Below are 26,818 nucleotides of genomic sequence, written 5' to 3'. Positions count from 1 at the left end.
GAGCTGTGCTGGGCCCCTGCAACAGACGTTGTTGTCCAGAAGCATCAGGGATTCTTCCCACTTCTGGTCAGGCCACTTTTGCTGTTCTTATGACTTGTCTTAAAAACCTCCAGCTGTGCTCCCCAGGGTGAAGGACCAAGGCATTCAACTGCTGTCTGTATTGCCTCTCTTTTGCGCGTTGTCTGCCACTGCTTTAGCTTCCTGCTGCTCCTAGCACATCACTTTCCACCATCTGCACGTGCATGGTGGCAGGGCAAGGAGGGCGGACGCTGGGCTCTGCAGAGCTGGTCGCAGAACAGCAACCAGGAGATCCAGGCAGCTTCCTTGTTCGAGCAAGAGCCTCGCACCACAACCAAAGCCACTGTGGAAGCATGGAACTCCCCAGCCCCTACATTTTGTAGGAACAACCTTCAGACTCCTTTGCTTCTTGCTGAGCACTGTAAATGTTTACCAGCACTGATTTGGATGCAGATACAATGATAGGACACAAATTCATCGCAGTAGTCCCTGTGCTCGAAGTGGAGTCAATAACCCCATGTTTTGACCTTTTTAGCCACAAACAAAACAAGCTCCTGCCTTCTGCCACCTTCCAGTGAGCTCCTGCAGCATCATAGCAAAGCCACAGCTTCACAAAACTTGGACTTCCCTGAGAAGGTCTCACAAAGCCTTTTGGCTTCTCTATGCAGAGATGTATTCTGCATTTTTTGAAACATTGGTTACTTCAGAGAAATCTCTTTCCATGAAAATCCTGTTTATCTTCAATGTTGTTAATATGCTCCCACGTTTTGCAAGGTGCTTCTCATAGCTCTGCCTGTTTGTCCATCTCACACCCCCATCCTGCCTGTTCTGAAGACAGGGTACATCCCCAGCCACTAGTGGTGTTAGGCCTGCCTGTCCTGTGGGTTTGGGATGGAGCCAGCAGCACGGCTGCCGTGCGATCGTCTCCTGCAGCTCGCCGCCTGGAGGCAGCATGCAATGCAAGCCACGAGCTGCTGCTGCAAAAGTGCTTCCACAGTCAGGGGCTGAAAAGAGCTGGTGCGGTTTTTCGCCCCGTTAGAGGTGCCAGAGGCCGCCCAAGGCACACTCCGTGGCTGTGCCCAGCCCCAGGGGTGGGAGGCCTGCTGTAAAAGCTTGTGGCCGGGCAGTATGGGTGGCCATGCTGATCTTTGACAGCTGTGGTAAAACATAGATCCAGGAGGCTCAGGTGAGGCTCTTGCCATAAGTAGCTGCATGCCAGCAGCAGAGTTCTGGTCTTGGTGCATCCCTGCCAGCAGAGATCTGGGGATAAGCTGATGCATGTGGGCTCTAGATGGGTGTGTTTCTGCCACCCTGCGTGAAAGGAGCAGTGAGTTCTGCCGGCACTGCTGACACAGGTGAGCTAGGGAAAGTGTGATGGATTGCTGACCTTGTGCAGAGGCGGTGCTCTCTGGAAGCACGAACACAGAAGGTGTACCTGGGACTGGTCTGAGAACAGCTGTGCTAGGGGAGGGGGTGGGGGTGGGACACATCAGCTGAGCAGGCAAGAAAAGGCTGGCACTTGGTTTGTGAAGCTGCAGGAACTCAGCTGTGGGGTAAGGCAGGGCTCTGCCAAATACACGGAGGGCGAGTACTGCCTGTGGGCTGTCAAAAGGGATCTGGGCTCCTGGAGGAGGGTGGTGCGGAGGCTGTCGTGGGGAGAGCGTGCTGTGCTGTGTGCTGAATGCATACGGTGCAGTGCGGCTTGCAGGGAGATGCTCTGGGCACACTTTGCACGGTGCAGATGAGGGTGATGGGTCTGAGCCCAAGCAGAGCTGTAGGTTTCTGTTCCAGATGGTCAGGGTGAGTTCACAGGCAGAGTCATTCCTGTTTCTGTTAACTAGCATGTGTCTGGTGATTTCCTAAGAGAAGATAGGAGCCTCTGTGCGATCCCCTCGGTGCGAGCAAGACATACAGAGCCACAGCTCTGTGGAGGTAAGCGCTTTTCCTCGGGCGGGAGCCAAAGCAATGTCCTCCTACCACAGCATTCATGCAGAATGGGTTCAGGCTTCATGGATGTTGGGGAAAACAAGGCTGAGCCCGGTGCTGGTGGCTGCAAAGAGACACCTGGCAACGGCAAAAGGGGGGCAGGAGGGCAGGGTGCTTGTGTCTCTGTAGGTGGCACTCAGCATTCCCCAGACAGAAAGCAATGCGCGCCTCCCTCCTCCGAGCCGCATCCTGTCTCCTCTCACAGGGCGCCGGCTGGAGGGCTTTTTTGTTTTTCAACCTGCTGCTTTGCTGACTAACACCTCCGCTTTCTGCCTGGCTCATTCATATTTTACCCCATTTCCTGAGCTTTGAGGTGGTTTCTTCTATTGCTTTCCCTTCCAGTAGAGCACTGTTACTCATGTCTCAGCTGTTCTCCTGCCACTTCTTACTCATTACTTATCGTAACGTATGATTATCTTCCTCCTAAATGTCACCAGCCAGTAGCGGTGCCTTTGACCCTAGAGTTATACCAGGTCTGTATCTTTGCCCATGCTGAGGATATGGTTTTAATTCCATTGTGACAGGGAGAGAATACAGAGGCAGAACTGTTTGTGTGTGGGGGTTTTCCCCACATCATCAACTTGGTAACTACAAGTGTTGCTAACTCTTCCTTCTCAAGAGAGGAATTGTCAGCTCTGGTTGTTATTTCCTCTGTGTGTATTTGTCCTTGTTGACGAATACAGTCATGGCAAAGTGCTTTTCGGTCATCAATAATTTTAGCAGAATCTACCAAGCCTTCCCTGTTGTGCCCTTCATGCTTGCTCCATGGTGAATATTGCCACTGCAGGCTGGGTTGAGGTTACAGCTGGATGAAAGTAGTTACCTCTTATCTCAAATCAACAGAAATCCATGGCAATTGAAGTGCTTCAGGTCTCCAGGTGCTGGATCCAGCTGCCCTGAAGTGCCGTGGAACCTCAGGTGCGGAGGAGTCGGTGCCCGCGCAGCTCCAGAGCTCTGTGCTCTTGGAGATGGTCACTGCACACTGAGCCTGCTGACTCGCTTTGCTCCGTGCAGGAGGTGTATCCGTGTATTGCGCTCCAGGTGGCAATAGGTATCGGGGCTCCTCAGCATCCTGCACGTGTGTCCTACATCCTGCCTCTTCCCAGGCTGGATCCCTCCTGGTCACCACAGGAGATCCGGCGGGGCCCGCTGTGCTGGGCCTCCCAGGGCTTAAGAGCTCGGCACGTGTTAGGTGTTTGCTCTGCAGGGGCAAGGCTACTTGCTGCTCTTCACGTTGCAGCATTCGCACGCCTTCATGTGCGCATGTACCTGTACTTGCGTGTACATACATGCACACATGTGCAGGCATAGTGCCAGATGGCAGAAGATGATCATTCATTAAGTTTCAGCACATCCGTGCATGATGAGCTCTTCCAGCCTTCTGGCAGGCCCTTAGTGTTTCTGTTGGCTTTATGCTTCACCAGCAGTGAGCATCACAGAAGGGAAGCTGTGCACATCTGAATTCTGGCAGTTGGTGAAGGATAAACTTTCTTAAATTAAAATTAATTATCTTAGAAAAAGAAGTTCCAACTGCCACTGCTGCCCTCTCCTAGGGTCACCACCTACCTTCAGCCCTGCCTCTCTTCCCTTGTCTCTATGCAGCAAACACCTCCATTCCCCAACTCACCCTGGGAAAAACAGAGGGTTTGGACCATTCAGGCTGGGGCTGGTGGCTCCTGACCGTGCTTGCCAGGCAGTTGCCAGTGACTGGGCTGGCCCATGGGCTGGTTGTGCGCTGTTACAACCTGCACAGAGGAGATCCTGTTACTTAGCCTAACAGCTATTCCTCATCGTGTTTGGAGCAGAACCTCTGTAAGAGGGACCAGCTCTTCCTTCTGCACACTTTGTGCATTGATGACAGGCACGGTGCCAGGCCCCGGCTCCTAGAAAAGACTTTGCTGATGAGGAGATTGTCGCTGTTGTGTGTGGTGTGGGATTGAACAGTGTCAGCTAGGCTGAGCAGCTAAGCTAGGCGTTTCCCGGGCAGTTAGTAATCTCTCGTGAGGATAGCAGACCAGGGCAGGGGCGCAGCTTTTGCTCCATGCTGCCACAGGACTCTCCGAGGCGTGCTAGCACCCTTATTTGCGCAGAGGAAGGAGGGAAAGGGCAGCACGTGTGATCGGGCCAAAGAGTGACAGCCTGGCAGGCACAAGCCACGCTGTTTTTAAAACATGCAATAACATACACTTGATATTACAGAGCTAGTTATTAAAACAGGAACACCGGTGGTACTCTTAAGACCAACTCCTTTACAAATGTAAACAGATGGCACCTAAACGCCTGTTTTTCTCAAACTTAACTCATTAAAAATCACTTTTTGCACTAATATTTTCTATATAACTGCTTAGGCTTCTCTGTTATTATCCTTTTGGTGTCTATTAACTGAATGCCTTGTTAGCTTTTCTAATGGTTTTGGTTTAGACTTTCTGGGCTGCTTTATGGCCCAGTAAACCCTACTTCCTTTTGTAAAAACTCCGGCATGTTGTTAACACTCTTACAGTCTCCTGGGAACACCCTGGCACAGTGACACCTCGCCTTGCTCCTGTGTGTGCACCAGCACAGAAACCAGAGCTGCGCTCTCTTGCACCATTATTAGCAGCTTCCCCATGGCTCTGTAACCATTCCTCCAGCATGGGATCAGCAGCCTTTGAAGTCTGCGTTTCTCCCTTGCAAACAGATGCTATGTATGCTGGAAGCAGCAAGCTCTTGATTATTTTTCAAGTAACTTATGAGTACACGAGAGAGACAGCTCCTACTGCTGGGTGTGGAGCTGGGACCTTCTCTCTTGAGCATCTTCTGACAATCTTACGCCCTCCGTGGCCCGTGATTGCTGCATCCTTGCCTACATGAGGGATGGAATTTATTTTGTCTTTAACTGCTATAAAAATGTCTTGTACTTGGACCGACCAGCCACAACACTCGCATGTCTGTAATTTCCCACATCTGAGGCCTGGGGAAGAGCTGGCCCCTACTGGCTGTGCCTGTGCTGCCCTGGGCTCCTGGACCGGGCTGTGCCGGGCTCTGCCAGGGCTTTGCAGCTCCTCTTGCTGTGCGGTGGGTGCTGTAGGAGCACTGGGCTCTTCAGCTCAGCCGGTCTTGGGGCTGAACGTAGCGCCCATTCACCCTGCACCCAGCTGCTTTTGTGCTTGCCTGACTGCTGCCGTCTCCTTGGGTTATTGCAGCCCCTTGTTCTTTACCCTTCCAACGCTGTGCTGCGTGTGCCAAGTCCCCACCGTAGTGCTGCTGCTTTCCCTCTTGCCGAAGAACGTGTGCTGGGCTCCTTGCAGCCCCTTTTAGGTCAGAGGGAGGTGAGCTGACCTACCCTCCTTCAGCCTCAGCTGTGCAATCTGCAGAGCTCAAGCCCAGACAGAAGCTGCCAGTGTGAGATCGGGGTCAGAGTGAGCCCCTCCGCCTGTGCGGGAGCCAGGCCACCTCCCTGCCTGTGGTCTGAGGGTTGGTGCTGTCACCCAAGTCGCAGGGGCCGCTCTGGGGATGGTGGAAGCAGAGTGCAGTGGCACTTGGCTGCCTCTGACCTGGTACGAGTTGTGCTGTAGAGTTAGGCTTAACCATTTAACGCCTTGACACGGATGCCTCCCTGCTGCGAGGCTCTCACTCCGCCAGCCCTGCTATGACCTTTTAGATCGGAGGCTCGTGAGGTTTTTATGTGCTCTCCCACCTTTTTCTCACATAAGAGTAAGAGAGCAGAGCAATGCAGTAATAAATGTTGTGTGGGTGTTTGGACCCGAATTCATTGCCTCCTCTGCTCACCACATCCTTCTATAGGCACAGTAATACTGATACAGTGATGACGTCAGCCGCCATTTATCACTCTGTATTCCAATACACTACAGCTCTTGGTCGTGTACCAGTAGACTTTATTCTTCTCGGTGTTGATGAGATCCACCTGCCTTCCAGCCCTCGCGTGTGTGGCGTCTGCAGTCACCGTCACGGTTCAGCCAGGCCAGCCGTGGAAGAGCTGGAGGGCTGAAATGGATGGCTGAAAGGACGGGGCAAGGTAATGTCCAGGTTTCCACCATGTTTTCCTGCTGCCAGGTTGTTGCTTCTTGGTATTCGTGACTTCACTCTGAATCTTTCCTACAGCTGATGTGGCCCTTGTGCCCCTGCTGCCATTGCTGTTGGCCTCTGCTGGACAGCTAGAGAATCCTTCTGCCTCCCTGCTGCTTTAGCTTTGTGATTAGACAGCAGTGTACATTGGTAATCAATTTTTTTTCAGTAAGAAAGCTTGAGTTTGCATATAACTGACAGGCTGAGAGACTTCCATTCTCTTTTTGCTTGGGTGTAGCTATGACATTTATTTTCTCATGCTTGGAAATACCCTTTTTTTTTTTTTTTTTTCCTGGACGTTTGGTAAGTGCATACATTTCCTGGAGACACTTCAAACTGTGAGCTCAGACTGCACCCCTCTTTGGCAGCTTATAGCACCATATTGCCAGATCCTTAACAAAAATAATCTTTATAAATGCCTATGTCTGTGTTGTCCTGTTCCCTATTCTCTGGTATGTTAAAGCCTTGTAGCATCATTGACGTGAGCACATCTATGTGAAGGGCTAATCAGCTTTATCGCCCTGCTCTCACATGCTCTCCCCTAGGATACTGCAGAGTTTGTGGCATGGCGCTTAGCAGCTGTACAGTGCTTGGCATTTTGTAAGAATTAAGTAACTGGGTTTCAAGGGTGCATGAAGCTGTCTCAGAGTCCCCATTTCACAAAGAAATTTAAATGAGGTGGCAGAAAGGACTTTTCTAACACCAGACAGGGAGTCGGTTCCTGCCTCTGCTCGCTGCGTGCTGCCATTCTTCCCTCCAAGTGAGCAACCACATGAGCAGGGCGCTGACGGATGGAGCAAACAGGAAGGGTGTAACAAATGGAGGGATGTAGGGAAGGTGGGGGTCTTAATCATCAACTGGGATCGAGGTTTGCAGAGGGCCTGACCAGAGGAAGCTTCAGAACAGGGGCTGCTACACATCTCTGTGAAGCCATGAGGTCCTCCAGCCCTCAGACCGCAGGGACACTGCTGCAGAGCTGCATCTTTCCCAGCTCCTCTGCACACACCTCTGTGTCTTGTCACCGTGACCTGGAGCATGGCCAGGGGGCCGGGCACACAGAGCACTGGCACTTGCTGGGGCGCTCTCGCAGGCAGCAGCCCTTCCCGCCACACCGGGGTGGGAGAACTGTGTAAAAAGTGAAGGTGGTGTTGGGCTAATCTGTGGGCATTGGCAAGGGTAAGAGGTGGGACAGTGGAGTCCCAGGTGAGGAAGTATTGTCTCCTTGCTTCACCTTCACTAGCAGATCCCACTGCTTTCTGTCTTATTTTTGCTACTGGTCTCTTACTTGGGAAGCTTCCTTCTAGGTTAAAACTTCATGTGTTAACCTCTCCCCAGTGTGTAATGGCAGCCTCTTGTATCTCCACATCTTCCCAATGCGCTGTTTGGCCTTGTTGCTTTGACTCTTCCCTGTTCAGTCCTTCCTTTCCCATTGGACTGGTGGTACTATTCCCTGAGCAGAGGAAGGAAAATAGGGGAGGCACTTTAAAGAAACCACAGTCCAGTACCTAAAAGCAGTGAAGGTTTCCCTTGCGTTGCTCTGTCCATTTAGGCAGGAATGGGGGTAAAATGAGGGAGCTACAGAAATATTATGAACATGAAACACTGGGGGCACTGCCAGTTGGATTCCAAAACAATCAGTGGGTCTGCAGAGCTCTCTGAGGGCCCAACCCTTCCTTCCTCTGCTGAAGAAGAGGCAGCAAATTGCCTTTCTTGGCCCTACAGGGTGGCCAAGACTGGAGCATCTCAGTCGCAAAGCAAAGTGAGATGGGCTTCTGCAGCAGGGCACGGTGCTAGATGGCACGGGTCCGTCCCGCAGCCCAGAGCGCACACTGGGTTGTGGTCAGTGAGAGGCCACCAAGGAAGGACAGCAGCAGCCCTGGGGGCTGTGCGCTCTCCTGGGGTGGGAACGGGCCTGCTTGGGCAGGATGTTGGCATCCTGAGCTGGGGGATTTAATGGTCTGAGCCCAGCGACAATAGGTTCTGGGTATTCTGCAGGGAGAAGGCAGTGGAAAATCACATGTATCGCGTCTCTAGGGCTAGTGACCTCCAGGCTGCAGTGACAGGTTCATTCGACACAGCTCTTCTTCTAAACTTGCTGCAAGGACGATGGGCCTCAATGCTAGGACGTCACAAGCAGATGTCGCATCAGCATCAGGAGGCCACCCACCGTCAGGGTGCCTGTTCTCACGGTGCAGCCAGTCTTAGCATGAAGTCAGGTGAGCAGGTTTCAGCTGGCAGGAAAACAGGGTGCTGTCCTCAAGGAATGAGAATTTGGAGAAGAGCGGTGGAAGGGTGAGTGGGAGCACAAGGTGGGGTCAGACACTGGGCTGTGCCTTAGTGATCAGGGACTGTATCGCCAGCAGTACTGGTAATGACAGTAGTTATTATACAGAGAGAACGTGGAGCAGTACGACCAGAGGGGTCAAGAAAAGGTGTTTCCTCCAGGAAATGGATGATGCAGAAAGAAGGACTGGAGTGTGGGGAAAGAGAGTTTCTGTCCTGCCACCCGCAGCAGGGAAGGGAGACCAGCAGGGTGCTGGGGCTCCTTGCTGAGCTGGAGCATTGGCTTCATCTGCAGGACATGTTTGGCAGGAAAGGAGGGGCAGCAGCAGTAGGGCTGAGGTGCTGCAGCCGTGGGGTGTTTGTGGCACCTCCCGAGTGAGCCTTGCTGATCTCATCTGGACACGCTGGTGCATTGCGAGCAAGCCTCTGAGCTCACGTGGGGCTGCAGGGGCTTTTTGGTGGCTGCTAAATTTATTTTGCTTTCATTATTTGAGTAAACCTGGGGAATTTTTCAATACCACAAATGTTCCCCAAGTGGGAGAGGCCTCACTGGCATTCTCTCTGCTGAGGGACTGTCTGGGTGCTTGGCTGCTGGTGGGGGAGGAGGCGCAGGCACCCCAGGACCTGGGTCCTGCGCCTGGGTGGGGGCAACCCCCAATACCCACCCAGGCTGGGGGATGAAGGGATGGAGAGCAGCCCTGCCCAGAGGGACCTGGGGGTGATGGGCGATGAAAAGCTGGACATGAGCCGGCCATGTGCGCTGGCAGCCCAGAAGCCAACGCTGTCCTGGGCTGCATCCCCAGCAGCATGGCCAGCATCGAGGGAGGGGATTCTGCCCCACTCCAGTAAGACCCCCCTGGAAGCGGGGCCAGAGGAGGCAAAAAAACTGATCCAAGGGCTGGAGCCCCTCTGCTACGAGGCCAGGCTGGGAGAGATGGGGTGGCTCAGCCTGGAGAAGAGGAGGCTGCAGGCAGAGCTGATTGCGGCCGTTCAGGGCTTAAAGGGGGCCCAGAGAAAAGGTGGGGACAATCTTTTTAGCAGGGTCAGCTGTGACAGGACAAGGGTTGATGGTTCTAACCTGAACGAGGGTAGGTTTAGATTGGATCTAAGGAAGAAATTCTTTACAGTGAGGGTGGTGAGACACTGGAACAGGTTGCCCAGAGAGGTGGTGGAGGCCCCATCCCTGGAGGTTCGATAGGGCTGTGAGCAACCTGATCCAGTTGAAGATGTCCATGCTCCCTGAAGGGGGGTTGGACGATGACTTTTCAGGGTCCTTCCCACCCAAACTGTTCTATGATTCTATGTCCTGCACCAGGCCCTGCCAGGAGCTCTGGGTACCTTCTGGTGGCCATAGCTTGCTGCCCAGTCTGCACCCATACCACTGTCACAGGTGCCTCTGTGTGACCTAGTGGTGGTGGTTTGCAGAGCCCTGGGGCTCTGCAGGGACGTTCTTGTGTGCACAGTGCTCCTGCTCTGTGGCGTGGTATGTGGGCCCTCCCTGCTGCCCATGCATCCTTGCAACTCACCGCCAACTGAAGTATGTCCCTAAAATCATACAGAGTGCTTATCCAAAGCCTAGTCCCCAGGTAGGCTACCCCATTTCAGAGTAGCTTGAGAAAACAGTGCTGAAATCTGCACTGGGTATCAACAGCCAATGCTCTGCAGGGAGCTGATTTTAAGTCTTTCTGTGCACATCTGTGTGTTTCTGTAAATGTGAGAACACACCCTTAATGTGTTACGTGGCTTGAGGGCCTGGTCTTGGAGCACAGCTGTGGGCTAAGCAGTCATTCGTATGTTCCTCATGTTGTAAACATCCCGCTGTCCTCTTCTCTGAAGACTTCCCCATGGGTTCTCTTTACCAAACTGCATTGGGACGGCCCTCCCCTGAAGTGTCTGCTGTACATCATGCTCTTCTGTGCCACATGGCATGTTTTGCTTTGTTGGGTTTTTTTTCTGGTCTGCCCTCCTGGAGTCCCTTAACTGGATACTCCATGTTTATTTAACCATGGGTAGGCCAAATCAATGAATTCTCACAAGCCTTGCTCAGACAGACCCCCAGTGACATTCAGACTATTTGACTAATTTGCTGTACAGATGTTTAAGCCACAACAATGTCTCTTCTAGTTGCAGGCCATCTCTAGTTGCAGGAAATGATGAACAAAAAATGGGTTAGTGCTTAACCCAAGTGCATTCCTGTTGTATGGACAGACTGGGGCTGCAAGCACTTTGCTGCTCTCTGTGTGTGTGTGCTGCTGGCAAGGGGCAGGGATCTTGCTGACCTGGTTTGTGGCCAGTTGGCAGGGCTGTTGGTTGTCCCCCCCTTAGCCCATGGAGCAGATACATCCGGGAGAGCTGAGGTTACTTGTCTAAATTAGGCACTTCGCTTTTAGACATTTAAATGCAAGCAAGATTAATTCCACTTCAACCTTAAACACGAGTGGATGGCTGAGCTGAACTTTTCATTGGTTGCTTGGGTTTTTTTTAAGGGTGGGTTTGTTTGTTTATTTCCAGGACATCCAGTCAGAACCAACATGAGGAACAAACTGTGGCTCCAGAGTATTTCCTTCTTCCTTTTATTCCAGTACAGTAAGTTCCCAGATATCTCTTCCGGGCAGTACATCCACAGGATTTATCTTGGCAGCTGTTGACGCAGGCTCTGCTGAGACGCGCACGGCACGAGGGTGCTATGGGACAGCAAGCACATGACAGGGTGTCCAGGGAGAGGGTTCCATGGGATAAGGAGTTACGGAAGAGGCTCTGTGGGCAGAAGAGGACAGATGCAAGAAGGTGCACGGCTGGGCAGAGCTCCGCCGGGCTGCATGCTGCCCCAGGGGGAGCACAGAGGTGGGGTCTGCTTAGCATTGAAATGTCTTCTGTTGACATTAGAGTAGAATTCCCACCCCACCTCCCCCCCAAAAAAAAAGAAACAACAACCCCCCAAAAACCCCCTTTGCCATAGGAAAGGTTCCGATGGCCAAGAGCAGGATAAGCAGGGTGTCCCCAGGGCACGGCAAGCCACCCAGGGACAGCGGGGTGGGCCCCTTTGCTCAGGACTGCACTGTGCAGGCAGTCACTCCCCATTTCTTGCTGGTCCCTACCCACCATACAAGCTCCAGCTGACTCAGAGTGGACTTTCTGAATGGGTCAGCTGGACAGAAAAAGGCAGTGACAACCATGTCTGCAGGGAACAGATGTGAGTTTAGCATTTTGCATGCCGCTTCTAGGCGGAGCATTGGACCTGCTCCAAACCTAAATTAGCAGAAAAGATGAATTCAGAGCTTTGCCTTCCTGCCATACAGGACCATTGTGGTGCCTGGGCTGAATTTTGTGCAATACAAACGAGGGAATTGCCCCATAGTTTGGACAGAACTGGACCTTCCTGTTAAAAGTGCTTGATTTTTGTTTCTGAAGCTGCCAAGGATGGACAATTCATCCTAGATCTAACTGGGCTTAGGATATTTAGTTATTCCCTTCCCAGTAAAAAGCTGTCCTCTTCTTAATTTTGTTAATGGACTCTTGCCCAAAGGTATGCTTGCAGCTTACCAGCTACTTAGGAAGCAGTCCATTTGACTGATTAACATAATAGCATAGAAGAAAGCTAATTAGCAATGCTTATTAGCTTATTAATACTTACTGCCTTCTCTAAAAGAAAGCAAGGGGTTTATAACGCCATTTTTGCAGGTGAGTAAATTTAGGCTAAGGGAGAAAAAGTATGTTGTTCAGGACCCTGGAACAAATGGCGCTTGTACCAGGGCCCTTGGGAGAGCCTGTGGAGGGCTCAAAATGAAAAGTTAAAGCTTAATGAAAATTTTAGAACAAAATTCTGAAGTCACTGTGAAATGAAAAAGTCAAAATGAAACAAAGTGATGACCACATAATTTGAATTACTTGCAGTTTAATCCAGCATATGTACACCCTGGGGGCCAGTCTGTTGCAAGCATCCCCAAATTTCTTCTGTTGCCCTCTTGACTCTTTTGGGGGAGGGGGGGGTCTTGTACACAAATCTGAGTCCAGCCCAGAGTTCATGTGGGGAGTGCAGAAGATGCAACAGGATTAGGAAGAAACTTCTGTGATGAGTGAAGTCAGTGGGAAGAGTTGGACTTCCTTTTTCTTTGAACTTACTCTGGCCTAGAATTGGGCTGCGCCTCCACTGGACGTGCGTGCTGTGCCTTGTGACTGCAAACACAGGGACACCGTGTTTGTGAGGACCGTCACTTCATCCGGGGGGTTGAACAGAGGTTTCTTGTCCGGCAATGCACACGTTGCCCACATTCCACCTTGATTGCTCTCTGGTACAGCATTCTCTTTAACTGTAAAACCAGGCATTGCAGCTGTTGAGCGTATCGCGCAGGCCTGCTTTCATCTTACCCAAACAACTCTCTGAACACAAAGCGTCTTCAACAAAGGGAAGGTAGGAAGCAGGGAGCACAGCTTCTTGAAGCAGGCAAGCAGCAGAATGACAAAGGGAAGTGAACTCACAACATGGCGTCAGAGGATTTGGGTGCCTGGTGGCTGTGAAGCCTGATGTTCCCACCAGGCTGGGGGCAGTCCTGATGGCAGGCGAGAACCCATGCTTCATTTAAGCATGGATGCAACAGCCTTGAGAGAACCCCTAGGTGATGACAATTTTATTCCCATCAGAAAGGGGTGATACTGTACGTGCAAGAGGTGAATAGTTGTGGTAGCGTGGCAAGGTGAGCAGCAGCGTGGCAAGGTGAGCAGCAGCATGGCATGGTTAGCAGTAGCATGGCATGCTGCATCGCCTGCAGGCCTCCCCTCATGCAGTTATTCTTCGTGTAGTAGTGGTGGCTCCTGTCAGCCCAAGACGCTGTCCGGAGAGGACTTGCCGATGCAGACGTTTCTCACAGTACTGCCCTCTTCCCTGCCCTGAAACACAGGGAGATAAGTTGTGTTATGCATAGAGCAACAGTGCTTTTGTGCAGCACATATTAAACACCAATACATGAGCAGCGCTCCTGCAGAACACCTGGAAGAGCACAAACACTGCTCTGTGAGCACTTCAGATGAGCTAAAGTCCTCAGCGACAGCCCAAATTCTGCAATGGCCTCTCAAGTTCTCTTTGGAAGTCTGTTTCAGCTTAAGTGATTAATGAGTTGTGCCTATCACTTCAGTATCAGAATGATATATGGAAATTATGGTAACTACAAATTTGCAGTATTTTTTTGCCAAAACTCCATGAAAAGCATATTCTGAGCCTCTGGAGCTGGACATGAAAAGTATTGACGCTGCAGACATCAAGCTGTAGAAAATAGTATGCAGAGAGAATGGTAAAGAAAGAATTACTGAAACAGCACTTTTTACACGTGCAAAGTGCCATGTAGAAGGCATAAAATTAAAACCAGACTAGCAAAGAACAGTACTCGATTTAGGAAGTGGTATCATTACAATGTTTGAATGTGCTACCATTTCTGATTAAGGCCATCGTGCCTCTCATGTGCTACATAAGCTCAGTCTCTTGCAGAAATAACGTGTGACTGGACTGCAGTGATGGCGTAAGAGGTGACAGATAAGTTTGAAAATTCAGCCACCATTCAGGCATTTCCTGGTATTTTGGCACGTCGTTTGCTGCCACAGCATTTTTAATACTTTTTTGTTTGACACTTACCTTGCTGTCAGTGGCTTGCCTGCTGGGGGGGGGGGGGGGGGGCTGGCACAGAGCGGTGTGTTCCGTTCAGATTCAGGGGGAGCCCTGAGGACTCTGTGTGTTGATATAAAGTTCTGCTTGCTTCATCATGGAAATTGATATCATGTTTTCTCTTTCCAAACCTACAGCTACGTGCCGTGAAAACCTCACTTGTTTTGTGGACTATGTACAGACCCTCTCCTGTATCCTGAGAAGCGACTCGGGTACTGCTTCATATAACCTCACTGCAACATGGTACGTCTCAGTAGGATGAGCAAAGTGCAGTCAACAGGAAATTCTAACATGGCCATGGCACAGTGGTGCCCTTCTGTCCTCTTTGTTAGGCAGAATCCTTGTTCTTGCTGCCATGCTGGCTTTTACTTGGTACTTCACTTCTCCCCTAGCAAAGGTTCCCTGGTTCCCTGCCCACTGCCTGCGCTGACCGCTGTGCTGCCTCGGCCTTCCTTGGCATTGTGTTCTCTCCTGCCCTGGCAATGCCTTGCCCTTTGCTGCTGCTAACGAAGGCCTGGCACTCGTGCGTGCAGGCCGGGCTTGTGCAGCTTGCCCAAGCCCTGGATGGCTGCTCTCCTGCCTCAGCATGGACGTGGGTGCAGTCCTGGGCTGTGCAGCCCTGGTGAGTGCCTTTCCTTCCCACAAACACTTCAGCATCACTTTCCTACTCCTCTCAAAGATGCTAAGCTGAGCAAATAGAAGGAAAAAAAATCTGTCAAAGTTCAAAGATAATTTTTTATTTGAACATATTTCCTCTTTTTTTCTTATTAATTTCTATGCCTGGTGGTTCAGCAACAGATTAGGCCAACTACAGCACATGGTAGATGTGGGCTTGTTTGTTTGTTTTGGTGGCTTTAGGGTTCCTGAGGAAGATCCAGAAAATACTGTGGCTGCCTGCAGTCTCCTGCAGCTCTCCAGGAACGCCAGTCACACAGAGTACGCGTGCGCTGTGGACATGACCGAGCTCCTGGCAGATATCAAAGTCCAGGTGGATGTTACAGAGATGGCTGATGGGCAGCGCGTGATTTCCAAAAGCTTCTACATGGCAGAGAACAGTAAGTACAAGAATGGTGGATTTGAGAGGCACTGTCTGACCCTATGGCTGCCTGCTAGGGTAGTGCAGGCAAGGCGTGAGCGGGGGCTAGGTCTGGCGTGCACTCATCTACACAGAATGCTGGGCTCTTACTGTTGCTGTTGTAAACTACAGAAACACTTATGCTTGAGGCTGAGCTTAGGGCTGTCTTGGCCCCAGCCTTTTCACAGGGAAATTCCTTTTCCCCATGAAGCAGTAGGTGATAAATTTCCACCTTAGACCAGTCTCATACCTAGGCCATGCAAGTATTTGCTCTTGGCTAGAATCTAAAGGGCAGGAGGAATTGCTTTAATTGCAGATGCCACGGGTGTCCTCACAGGAGTCCCAGGAGGCTCTTGCAGTGGAGACCCAAACCAACATGACATTATTGTGAGTGGCGTGAGGTGTCCCAGCACAGTGGAGGTGACCCTTCCCCTTTCTGGGGCAATTCATAACTCTCTCTCCTGCATGACAGGAAGACCGGGTGTAATCAGGTAGTGGGTAATCAGTAATGAGTTGGTGGAGTGCTGGTGCGCTCCGAGTTGTGCAGCAAACTGAAGAAAGGGGTGGTTAGCCAGGCGGGCAAGTACCATGCAGGCATATGAAAAAGGATTTTTCTACTTGGATTCTTCTGAAATTAAACTTTACCTGAGAGTTGTCATCTCTTTGACAAATGCCATAACATTTCAGGAAAGCCCCTTGCTCCTGCTGACAGACTCCAACTTGGGCAGTGGCACTTTGCATGTCTCCTGGGTGTCCCCATACAGAGGCATCGTAGCTCAGTGACAGACCCTGCAGGAGTTTGTGCATTACTGCTTTTCAATACACAAAACACCCTGCAGGGGGTACAGAAGCTCGCCTTCTAGGCACTTAGGACATGTGGATTTGCACTGGGTTTATGCAGTGTCCACTAGCCTTGGCTTTTCCTGGTGTCTCTGTTACACTGAGGTGTATTTCCCAAACTGTGCAAGTGACCATGACTCCACGGAGTCCCACCTGTGTCATGAGAAGAACAAGGTGCTCTGCCCTTTACATCTCCCAGGAGGCATTAAGCCCTTGTGCTATCTTCTCCTGTTCCTTGGGTGATGAGGAGGTTCAGAGCCAGGCAGAAGGCATATTTGGGGAAATGTGGGCCTGACTTCCCTATGCTGCTGGTGGGAGGTCCTGTGCATGGCTCAGGATGGCTCAGCCTGAGAGGCAGGAATGTTGTGGACGGTGTCCTGTGCAGGGGGGCCCACCCGTGCCAGGGGGGTTTTGCTCCCTGCTCGCTCTGCATTGCTGGTGCCATGCTGGGCCACCTCTTGCCTCCAGCAATGTTATGAAGGGTAATGCCATCCTGTCTTCCAGTCAAACCACAGCCTCCGTTCAATCTGACTGCCGTGGTATCCGAAGGGTACAATATTTCCTGGGAAACCATCTACCAGAACCCTCCTTTCTACTTTTTGAATGAGGAGCTGGAATATCAGCTGCGTTATAAAAGAAGGACCGACACCTGGGAGGTAAGTGAGATGCCAGTTTACCATCAGGTAGGAAGCACCAGCAAAGAGGAGGCCAGCACAGCCAGGATGGGAGCGCTGGTGCAGAAGGAGGGTTTTCATCATTTAGAGAAGGGGTCTGTCTGCTTGCCTGGACTGACAACAGGCAAAGCTGAAAAAACAAACACGAGAAGCAGAAGCTGTTTGGGAAGTGCTAGGTCCTGTGGGGAAGGCTGATGGTTCATTTGCTTCTCAGGCATGAGGGGGCCCCAGGGCCCCATGCAGCTACTGCCCAGCCAGAGCACGGGCTTGCAGAAACAACACGGAAGCAGAGGCGATTGCTTTGCAGGGCTCCTCACCGGGCAGCACTGAGGGTAAGGTGGGAGCACTCGGTCCAGCCCCTGAGTGTTCTGGTGTTTGATCATTCACAGACTCAGAAGACTAAAGCTGTCCGTGAAGACAGAAGGACGCTGCTGATCCTGCCTTGGGAACTCCAGGCGAACACTGAGTATGAGTTCCAAGTGAGAGCCAGACCCCGAGAAGACACTGGCTACCATGGATTTTGGAGTGAATGGAGTCCTCTGCTGACGTTGAAAACGAGCCCTACCGGTACATACTGCCAACTCCCCCTGCCCTGCCGGTTGGTCCGATGTCAGACGATGCTTCCAGGACTCTAATCAAATCTAATTGATTAGAACAAATTCTAAATAGTCTAGTGAAGACAGGCATGTTTGGCTTGCTTGCTGAGTACATGAAGCCCAGGGCTGGGCTGACACATGCTGTCTGCATTGACCTCCTCACTGTGCTGCTAACGTGGCCCATGGGAAGGGGGTTTGGTGGGGTTGGCAGCAGGTTTAGGTGCTGCAGGAGTGCAGCCTCTACCTTCCTTTCCAGTGTCAAATGTACAGGGTCCTGCTTACAGCTTTCAGAAATGGGGGAGATCTGGTAGAGGTGCCTCCACTTCTAGGGCTTAGTGTTGCCTTCAGCTGAGGGGAGAGGGAGCCCTGCTCTCAGGGCTGAGTTCTGTGTCTGGACTCTGATGTTGGGCGTGGGTGTTCCGTTTGGTAGCCACCAGTCCCACTCCCTGGGGAACGCACAGTACCTTATGCACAGAAGTACACTGGTGCGTGTCATGATGGAACAGAGGCCATGAAAACAGGGGGTCTTTGCTCAAATAGAGCAGGGCAGGATGACTGTGGCCAATGTCAGCAGCATGTGCTGAGCTTCCCTGTTCCCACTGATATGCAGCTCAAACTGAAGTTTTACATGGTGCTGTGGCAGCAGGGTCAGGCTCTGTTTGCTAAGGGCTGTCTGAGTTCCGAGTCTCAAAGCTGCTCCATTCCATCACGGCGGAGAGCAGCCAACAAGCACTTTTCTAGCCAAGGCCTTTTCTTCACATGTCTCTGGCCAGCTGCACTCTCTTTTCACTTCATGGACTGTCCATGGAGGTGTCCCTTAACCAGGGGACATCAGGGGTCTGTCCAGCCCCAAGTGTGCCGGCTGACCATCTGACGCAGCCACAGGGCAGCTGATACGTGGCTCCTCTCGCCGATGCCATCTTCTCCGAGCATCCTCACTCAGACCTCATGTCTGGAGTGCTGAGCCACAGGTGGCATCCTCCGTGTCCCTAAGAAAAAGTCTGGGGTAGAAATTGAGGGTGTCTCCTCACCATCTCCTGCTTACTGACCAGGGTAGAAATGCAAGGAGAGCCTGAATGACCCAGTCTCTTTTCTCCAGCAGTGACACAGACAGCGGGCATGGGATGGCTGCTACCGTTTGGCATTGTCATAGTAATCATTGCCTCAATCACAACCTTTCTGGCCAAAGAGTGGAGGTAAGAACACTCCAGAAAGCTGGAGTAAATGCTCCTATTCCTTCTTGCTCAAGGTCGGGTGTTGCTCAAGGTCGGGTGTTCCCATGCAGCCTTCTTTGCATCTTCTATACCCATGCACAGGCACAGATATGGGCCTGTGAGGGCCAGCAAGGTATGGTCTGCAGCTGGCGTACTGCCAAGAAAGCTGAGCTTTTCTCTGGGGCTCTGCTGCCATTCAGCTGCCTGGGACGAAAAATGGCAGTGAGAACTGAGCCGGGGTCTCCCGGGCCCTTCTCCTGGCCCTGGCTCTGCGGTTGCCAGATAGGAGCAGCAGCCAGGGCTGGCCTGCCCCTTCCCAAAGCTGATGTGGGCCCCTCAGCGCTGGCTGGGGGCCCCTCCTTTCTGGGTGCCCTTGCAGGGGGATGGGGTGCACGCTGCCACAGGGGAGGGTGCGGGGCTGGCACAGGCCACAGCCGCACAGGCCAGAGTCCTGTCCTGCAGGCGCAGACCACTAGCCAGCCCAGCCCGAGGGGAAGATGCATTTCCAGCACTCAGTGCTGCTTTTTCAGGAGGGAACAAATTGGAGCCTTTCCTTAGCATGAATATTGTGTGCATAAGTCCTGAGGGCCGAGGCCTCACCTCCTGCCAGGCTCACAAGAAAGGCCATTAGATGGCTCTGACAACACAGGACATCCTTGGATCCTCAGACACTTGCTAACTTGTGAGGCTGGGCAGGTGATTTCAGCTGCTTGGACTGGACCTGGAGATGCCTTGCTTTGCATTTGTAATGTGCACTTAACCCCAAAGCCTTTCTCTTCTCTCTTCCAGCTTGTGGAAGAAGATGGCTTGCGTCCCAGACCCTGCTCCCTTTTTCAGACCTCTCTACCTGATGCATAATGGAGATTTCAAGGTATAAACAGGCTACACAAGCAAGTGGAGGTTAAAAAGTTAAACTAAAAGGCTCATCATGCTATTCTGGGCAAGGGATTCTCATTAGGGCAGTGGGAGGGGGAATCTATTCTAAGGGAATGCCAAACGGCTCCAGATATAAGGACCAGAGGTCTCCAGTGTCTGTTCTGTGCCACAAGGGCCTTTATAGAATAGAATAGAATCATTATGGTTGGAAAAGACATGCAAGATCATCAAGTCCAACCGTCAACCCAACACCCCCATGCCTACTAAACCATGTCCCGAAGTGCCACGTCTACACATTTTTTGAACACCTCCAGGGATGGTGACTCCACCACCTCTCTGGGAAGCCTGTTCCAATGCTTGACCACTTTTTCAGTAAAGAAATTTTTCCTAATATCCAGTCGAAACCTCCCCTTATAGAATCACAGAATCGTTTAGGTTCGAAAAGACCTTTAAGATCATCAAGTCCAACCATTCCCCTAACCCTGCCATCCCACCACTAAAACCTGGCCCTAAGCACCTTGTCTACCCACCTGTAGGTGCTGTCTCAGTAGGTGAGCTGAGGTCGTATGTGATCTGTGAAGCCTGGGAACCTGAAGGGAGTGATCAAAGGGATACCAGGACAGTAACTGGGATTTTTCCAAAGCTCCAGTCCCGTGCTGCCATCAAGGCCATGGAGCAGACTTCATTGTAGAGACAGAACTCCCACTCCAGCCTCTGCAGTGACATGAGCTCAACCTTAAGCCTTGTAGTCCTCTCTGAAGAGTCACTCATACCGACAATAGCCATGCATGTCATCCTGGAAAGATGGCTCCAGCTCTGGGGGCGAGTAACCACTGTGTGATAGTACAGTGCAGCTGCCTCCCTGTGAAGGAAGCATCTTTGAGTAACTGCCTAGCCCTCCCAAATTCTCTCCTCATTTAATACCAGCCAAACTTTCTCATGTGACAAAATGGTTTGCAAAGAATGCAGGGTTTGCTGGAGTTCTCAGGGTACAAAAGTAAAAGAACATTGAGCATCCATCAGTAACGGTTTCATTAAGCTGAAGAGCAACTCGCAATGCCATTATGTGACTGTAAGAGTGGTGGCATATGAGTGCAGGCATCACTGCCTCTTTCTGAACAAGTTCCTGCTGTTACAACAACACTGGTCAGAGACACTTCAGTGTCTGCTTTTAGTTTCTGCTTTTTCTTAGACCCTCTGGGTGAGGGACACCAGCTGGGCCCTAATGGTCTTCATGTACTTCCCCACTGTTGCATGGCTGATGTTTGCAATTGGGTTAAGCAAGCAGTCTTGGATGGGTGCCACTTCAGCTGCAGCCTGCAGGGACTGTCTCGCTTCCCGCCTTCCTCTTTCAGCCCTGTTACGGCTTTCCATGGCTGCACCAGAGGGGGACTTGCACCCTCTTGTGAGGCAGGTGGCACTGATTGCTCACTGGGAAAGCAGCCGGGACCAGGTGGACTCAGTGCAGGAATTCTCAAGAGTCACTGGCTAGCACGCACGGTGGAAGTGAAAGCAGCCCGTGTGCCCCAGAACCATGGCCATGCTCCTCCCGGGGTGAAGCTGGGGGTTCTCTGCTCTTGGGAACTGCATTCTTGCCAGTTTTTAGGTAGGGTGCTCAGGGCTGCTGGGAAGGGAATGAGCAAAAGCTGAGTTACTTCATAAATTTGCAGATTAAAGCAGCAGTGCCCACACAGCCACAGCACAAGATGAACAGGCAGGGGGTGTCAAGAGGATGTGGTGACATCACTAATGCGTGCGTAGACTCGTCATTTTCGGCTGGCAAGAAACCAATTGAGATAGGGCTCAGTCAACTGCATCCTGCCTGTATCAAAGCAAGCAGTTAGGTTATGACTGTGAATAATGATCAGCAAAGTATGATAGCGATGCTCTGCAGACAGCAGCCCTGGCTTCGGTCGGAAGCAGTGAAAATGTTAGAGGCAAAGTTAAGACACAAAAAGAGATGGGAAAGCAGAGGAACATTGTTTACCTTCGCATGTACATGGGTCCTTAGATTCATGTTGGCAGGAATTTGCGAAGAACTGTTAAGAGGGAATAGGAAATATTCTGCCTGCTGAATTCTAAGAAAGGGATTTCCCACTGGATCTTCAAATGGCCTTTTGCACCTTGGGTGCTTTTCTGTCCATTACAGCTTTAATAATCAGCTCTCTGTAGCTTAGGGTAAAAATAAATTGAAATAGACTTGGTGCTTCCTGCTGTAATGAAGATTTTTTCATGCTCTGTGTCAGAGGGTAATAAGCTGTGTCAAGCTGTTCTCTTCCCAAATACTTGCCTCATGTCTAGTTACGCCAAGCGCAGTTTGGGAGAGGAGGCTGATGGAGTCAGAGCAGCCTGGCAGCGGTGGCAATGCCGCATTCTGTCAGAAGCCTTCACAGCGTTTATGGAGCTCAGCATTGTTACCTGCTTTACAACTCAACAGAAAGTGGTGCACCTAGGAGAGCCTTGGCACAGCTCAGCCATTAGGCAAGTGTCAGACGGGAGCAGAACAAAGCCTTGTTTCTGTGCTGTGCCCAGCCTCTGGGCTGCAGACACCTCTAGTAGGACTCACTGGCATTCATTAGCGGCACATGCCTGAAGTTTGCTGTGATCTGAGTGTCTGGTGCAGTAACTTCTTCAAAAAGAACAGAAGCTTTTACTTGGCTCTCAGATCAGAGAAACTCAGAGGTGCCTTTATTGCCAGGCATGACAATGCAAGGGGCCTGTGATCTGGAGATAACGCATGGCACAGGGCAGACTGTAACTCTGCCGGTGATACAGAGGGGCAAGGTTCAATGCGTGGCACTCCCTGATCATCTGAGCGTTACCTGGAGCAGGCGGGGGCTTCTGCTCTCTGAGGTCCCCATCTCCTGCCTGCCCCTGCTTCCTTCTTGTCATTGTGGGAGAAAGGTTTGGGCTGGGGCATGGTTGCATCCAGAAGGTTGGGAGAAGCCTTGACCTAACCCCTTCCCAGGGAACGGAGGTGAGGGAAGTGGCAGAGCAGGGCTATGTGTGTGTTGGGCACTGATGCAGCACGCAGTGGGAGAAGCTCACTGCCCTTGCCGAGAGCAGCCATGTCCAGGACACAAGGGGAGGGGAGACTTGGTGGTTTGAGAGCGGGCTTCTGGCTGCTGCATGAAGGAATGCTGCTATGGGCAGTGGCATTCTCTGCAGGACAGAGAAAACCGCAAAGCCACGCAAACCTCTCAGAGCTAATTATTTTCAATTACTTGAGTCAGTTCTCCTGCCTGTGTCTGGTAATAACAGCATCTCATACCCTGCTATTTTGGAGGAGTCAGTGATTTTAGAGTTTGACTTTGTCTCTAAAAGCATCAGGACTTTGGTCATTTCTGCGGAACCCCAGACCTGATGACACTAACCTCCCTTCTCTCTCCCTGTATGTCCTTTTATGCAGAAGTGGGTTGGTGCATCACAGACAAAAATGACCTTCGATTTCTTTGAATGGGGAATGGTCGTTCCAGAAGTCCTAGAAGTTTATACCATGCGTCCTTCCAACAGCATCTCCCGGGAGGAGCTGCGTGAGCTGAGAAAAGATCTGCCTTGCAAACCCTGTGTGTCTTGCCTGACTGCCCCAGGCCAGGATAGCCAGTCCCTGCTGTCTAGTGTGAATGGTAGCAGTGGGACTCAGGACCGGTCATACGGCCATTTGTCCATTGAAACTGTGACTGTGGCTGATGAATTTACACCTTGTAACTGCCAGTACGACTGTAACCGTGTGTACCGGGGACACGAGCATACCAGCAAGGAAAATAGTAGTGCTGGAGAAACTGGTTACCCCCAGGTTAATGTTGATAATGAAGATAGAAAGATATCCAGTGACTTGCATTTGGCTGACCTGAGCACACAGGACAAAATACTTGCTTCAGGCTCTGTGTCCACAGACCCCCTGCAGAGCACCAGTGTCCTAGCCCACCAGCAGGCAGGAAGGGCTTTGGAAGGAGGGATGGGGAGCATCCTAGAAGCCCTTTGCTTGCAGCCTGATCAGTGGGATTTGGAAAATCCAGCTTCTCTACCTTCTCCTGATGGTGAAAGTGTTTCCTACAGTGAAGGCTCCTATGACTTCTTCCCTCACATTGCAAGGCCTGGTGACAGTTACCCTATTATCTGCGTAGATTTGGACACTATTGACAGTGGCTTCGTGGACTCGGACTGTGGGAGTCCAGTTGACTGTGAATTTGACCAAAACAGTCAGACCAACTGTGGGTCCATCCCCCTTGAGCGGGAGGGGGAGGACTTTCCACGGAGCTACGTCAAGCAGTGGGTGTCCTGTCGCTCTGACAGCCCCATCAACGGGGCAGAGACAACCTAAGGACTTGGTGCTGCCTTGCAGACCATAGGTAGGGCCTTTTCCATACTGTGCCAGGAGCAAAGTGTTAGCAAAACTCAGAAGAGAAACAAAGTTTAATTTGTGCAAGCTCTGTTGCATACAGCTGAAAACTGTGAGGTCCATAGGAATATGTGCCTATTTCTATTGCCACTTACCCTGTTATGTCCTGAACTTGACATGATTGATTTTTTTTTTTTTTTTGAATCCTAGGTCAAACCCCCTTATAATGGCAGAAAAAGCAACTGTACCTTGAAAATGACCCTCTAGCTTACATAGATGTGCAAATTTTTTTGTCAGTGACCTTATAAAGAGTACAAAACTTTAAGTTATTTTCCCTGGTATTCTCACATGACTTGAGAGTTTGGATGTACATGGAATCTTAGAAGCATAACCCATGGTAAGCATGTTTGTTACATTAAAGTTCCCCTATCCTTTCCAAACAACGCAGGTGGCATTACTTTTCCTACTTGCCTTTCCTACAATATCTTTGGCTCTTTAAACCCAGCCGTAGTGGTTTGCTAATTATGAAGGGTCTCAGCCCTGTCCATGGAGCATGAACAAAAACAATTCTCATATAATCATCACAGAACTGTGTGTACCAGAGACCAAACACAACTCAGGTGTCAGAAAGACTTTGCCTTTCCAGGTGGAGACTGCAAATGAAAAGTCTTCAAAACACATATAATTCCAGACAAACACTTGCTACCAGGGCTTTCTGCTGAATAAGCATCTCTCTCCCAGCATCTTCCAAGCACATTGACACATTGAGCAGCTTTTAGAACTGCGCAGAAACTTCAGAAACGTCCTACCTGGATGTGCCTGTAACTCCATCTTCTCTCTTGGACTTGGTCTGCTGCAGTTAACAGGTCAGTAGCACAAAGTCTGAGTAATTTCTGCTAGCTGATAAAGCCAGCCATGGACCTGCTATTTGCACTGTAACTGCGAACACATTTCCCTCTGACATGTCGATATCTCTGGATATGGATAATTGTCTTTAAAAGTTACTGTAATACTGATATCAAAGGTGGAGGTGCCTTCTGTAGGCACAGTGCTACTGACCCGTGGGCTGCTTGGCTCCAGAAGATCTTACACTGAGAGGACCTTTGCGCTGAATGATGTATGTTTCCAGTGCAGTAATAACCTGTTGCTGCTGTGATACCAATAAACTCTCTTCCCTCTCCCCCATCTCTTACCCAAGACTTTAGCCAACCCCACAGCTCCCTAGACAAGAGGGAGCACAATAACGAAGAGACGCTGCTTCTTTCGCAGGTGAGTGCTGGGAGTGTTTTTCTATGCATCGACATTCCTGGTTTGATTGTTCAGAACAGCCGTGGTATCTGCTATGTTGATTTTTGAACCCACAGGGTTTAGCTTTGCCCGTGTTGTTATTACTCCCTCAGTATGCCCCTAGCTCAGGGGCTTCCTGGGAGCTGCTCCAAGAAATCAGGTTTTTTGGTTCCTTCCTTCCTTATTTTCCATTGTTCTTGTCATCTTCTGTGATAAGTCGTGGGAGGTATTGTCTTAGCATGCTTATGCACCCTCCCTGCTGTGCTGCAAGTACCTGCATGCCCTCCACGAGGCAGCAGAGGATCGGGCCAACGCCGCTTCCTTGTTGGTGAGCTGAGCCTGCCCTGAACTGTCCTGCGAGGTCTGCTTGCATCCTGCTTATGCCTATGTGAACGTGTACTGGGCAGAAGCATGGCTGATAGTCTGTAACGTGGTCTTCTGCAGCTTCATCTTGCAGCTGTTTGCACTTCGGAAACTACATTGTGGTGACTGGCCCCAGGATGCTTACGGCAGGAGAGGAAACTTGCCTATCTTCACAGGGCCCTTTGACATCTCAGCTCTGCACGCTCCTTGTTTCTGTTAGTATCATTGGCCCAGAACTGCTGAAGGAGCTGTTTCTGTCCTTGCTGTGCTATCTAGCTGCACATCTGGTAGAAGGTGATGGTTTGCTGCTGTGCTGGGCTAGAAGTTGCCTCTGGTCACCCTCAGAGGCAGCCTTCACGGGCGGAGAAGAGCTTGCTTTGATATGTGGCATAAGGACATTAAAATAAGGCAGACTGTTCCCTTTGACACAAACTGTAACAATTAAGCTTTTGGTCAATGAGTTGTTGACACTGTGGATGTGGAGGGGTTTGAGGTGGTTTTTTTTTCTGTGGCTCCCAGCAGAAAACTGCAAATGTCCCTCATCTAGCAATATCTAATTGGGAAGAACTGTGTTTCCCCGGGAATGCTAGGGCCACTAGTAGCGTTGCAAGTCCGCATTTGGCTGGCTTTTGGAAGGCCTCCCCTGCTCTCAAACAAGCTGTCTCTGAAAGGTCTCACTCCACCCTTCCGTGACCTCAGTAACCCACAGCGGCAGATTCCTGAACAGCAGCATGAAGCACAGGAAAGAGTTATGATAATAGTGTGGTAAAGGCGTTGATGGTTAAATGCTTAGCCAAGCAGGCTAAAAGAACAAAATTTGCAGTAGGCTGCCTAAGCCCTCCACTGCAGGGGAATCTGTCCCAGTAGCTTCCACTGCAATGTGATGCTTCTCCTATGTACTGCATTTGCCTCTATGGTGATCCAAACCCAGAGGAGATGATGGCAAAACATACGCACCTGGTGCTGGGTTGACAGTAGCCAAACAGTGTATGGCCATCCAAAGGGAGCATTTGGAACAAAACGAACAAAAAACCCAAACAAAACCTTCAAGGTAGATGCAACTTAAATCACCTGGTGAGAAACACCATCCACCTGATGGAAGCCAATTGTGGGACAGTGGGATGGTGTAAATGGCTCCTAGAAAACAGGAAAGAAGGGTCTGAGTTGGAGAGCAGGAGTTTGGGTAATGGTCTTTGGGCTGAGGGGCACGTGAGGTACTGGAGAAGAATTAAAAGAGGCAACTTGCAGAGAGCTATGGTGTTCTTGCCAGAAACCCTGCTCTGTACTTTGGAATAGCTATATGAAAGGGAACTGGGAAAGGAAGTTTGTGCTTTGTCGTTTGAGACGAGCTGCTGCTGAACTCCTGTCGTGATGTTTCCGTCTGCCCTGTAGGCAGAATAGAATCATAGAATCACTTTGGTTGGAAAAGACCTTTGAGATCATCGAGTCCAACCTTTAACCTAACCCTGCCATCCCACCACTAAACCATGTCCCTAAGCACCTCATCTATCCTTCTTTTAAATACCTCCAGGGATGAGGACTC

At 50.8% G+C, this 26,818-nt stretch overlaps 2 protein-coding genes across 3 annotated transcripts in view; both read left to right on the top strand.

Annotated features, from left to right (window-relative positions):
- Positions 1-1,886: 1,886 nt before the first annotated feature.
- IL21R (interleukin 21 receptor) lies at positions 1,887-23,903 on the top strand. Of its 2 annotated transcripts, none has more exons than XM_035900009.1 (11): positions 1,887-1,950; positions 5,856-6,019; positions 10,864-10,938; positions 14,146-14,251; positions 14,867-15,063; positions 16,428-16,579; positions 16,987-17,164; positions 18,296-18,389; positions 19,197-19,278; positions 22,693-23,635; positions 23,836-23,903. In XM_035900009.1, the coding sequence occupies exons 2-10, from the start codon at positions 5,998-6,000 to the stop codon at positions 23,605-23,607; spliced, it is 1,821 nt and encodes a 606-aa protein (XP_035755902.1). In that variant the 5' UTR covers positions 1,887-1,950; positions 5,856-5,997; the 3' UTR covers positions 23,608-23,635; positions 23,836-23,903. The 2 variants fall into 2 exon arrangements, with proteins under 2 accessions (XP_035755902.1, XP_009642756.2); XM_009644461.2 differs by having other exon boundaries at positions 18,293-18,389.
- A 444-nt stretch (positions 23,904-24,347) lies between these two features.
- Positions 24,348-26,818, top strand: part of LOC118452855 (interleukin-9 receptor-like) — a 17,599-nt gene continuing 15,128 nt past the window's right edge. Inside the window, exons 1-2 of the mRNA XM_035900005.1 lie at positions 24,348-24,491; positions 24,824-24,894. The gene's annotated coding sequence lies outside the window, so the exon portion shown is untranslated. The remainder of the gene's footprint in view (positions 24,492-24,823; positions 24,895-26,818) is intronic.

The sequence above is a fragment of the Egretta garzetta genome, unplaced genomic scaffold (assembly GCF_000687185.1).
Source record: "Egretta garzetta isolate BGI_Z169 unplaced genomic scaffold, ASM68718v1 scaffold448, whole genome shotgun sequence".
Classification (NCBI taxonomy): Eukaryota; Metazoa; Chordata; class Aves; order Pelecaniformes; family Ardeidae; genus Egretta; species Egretta garzetta.
This window is presented reverse-complemented; position numbering and strand designations above follow the sequence as displayed.

What these genes read in the sequence shown, in the direction of transcription:
- IL21R (XM_009644461.2), top strand. Translation starts at nt 5,998, where the DNA reads ATGGCTGAAAGGACGGGGCAAG. An exon ending in CTTCCTTTTATTCCAGTACA is followed by an intron (nt 10,939 to 14,145) that starts GTAAGTTCCCAG and finishes CCAAACCTACAG; the next exon opens with CTACGTGCCGTGAAAACCTC. An exon ending in CTTCTACATGGCAGAGAACA is followed by an intron (nt 15,064 to 16,427) that starts GTAAGTACAAGA and finishes CCTGTCTTCCAG; the next exon opens with TCAAACCACAGCCTCCGTTC.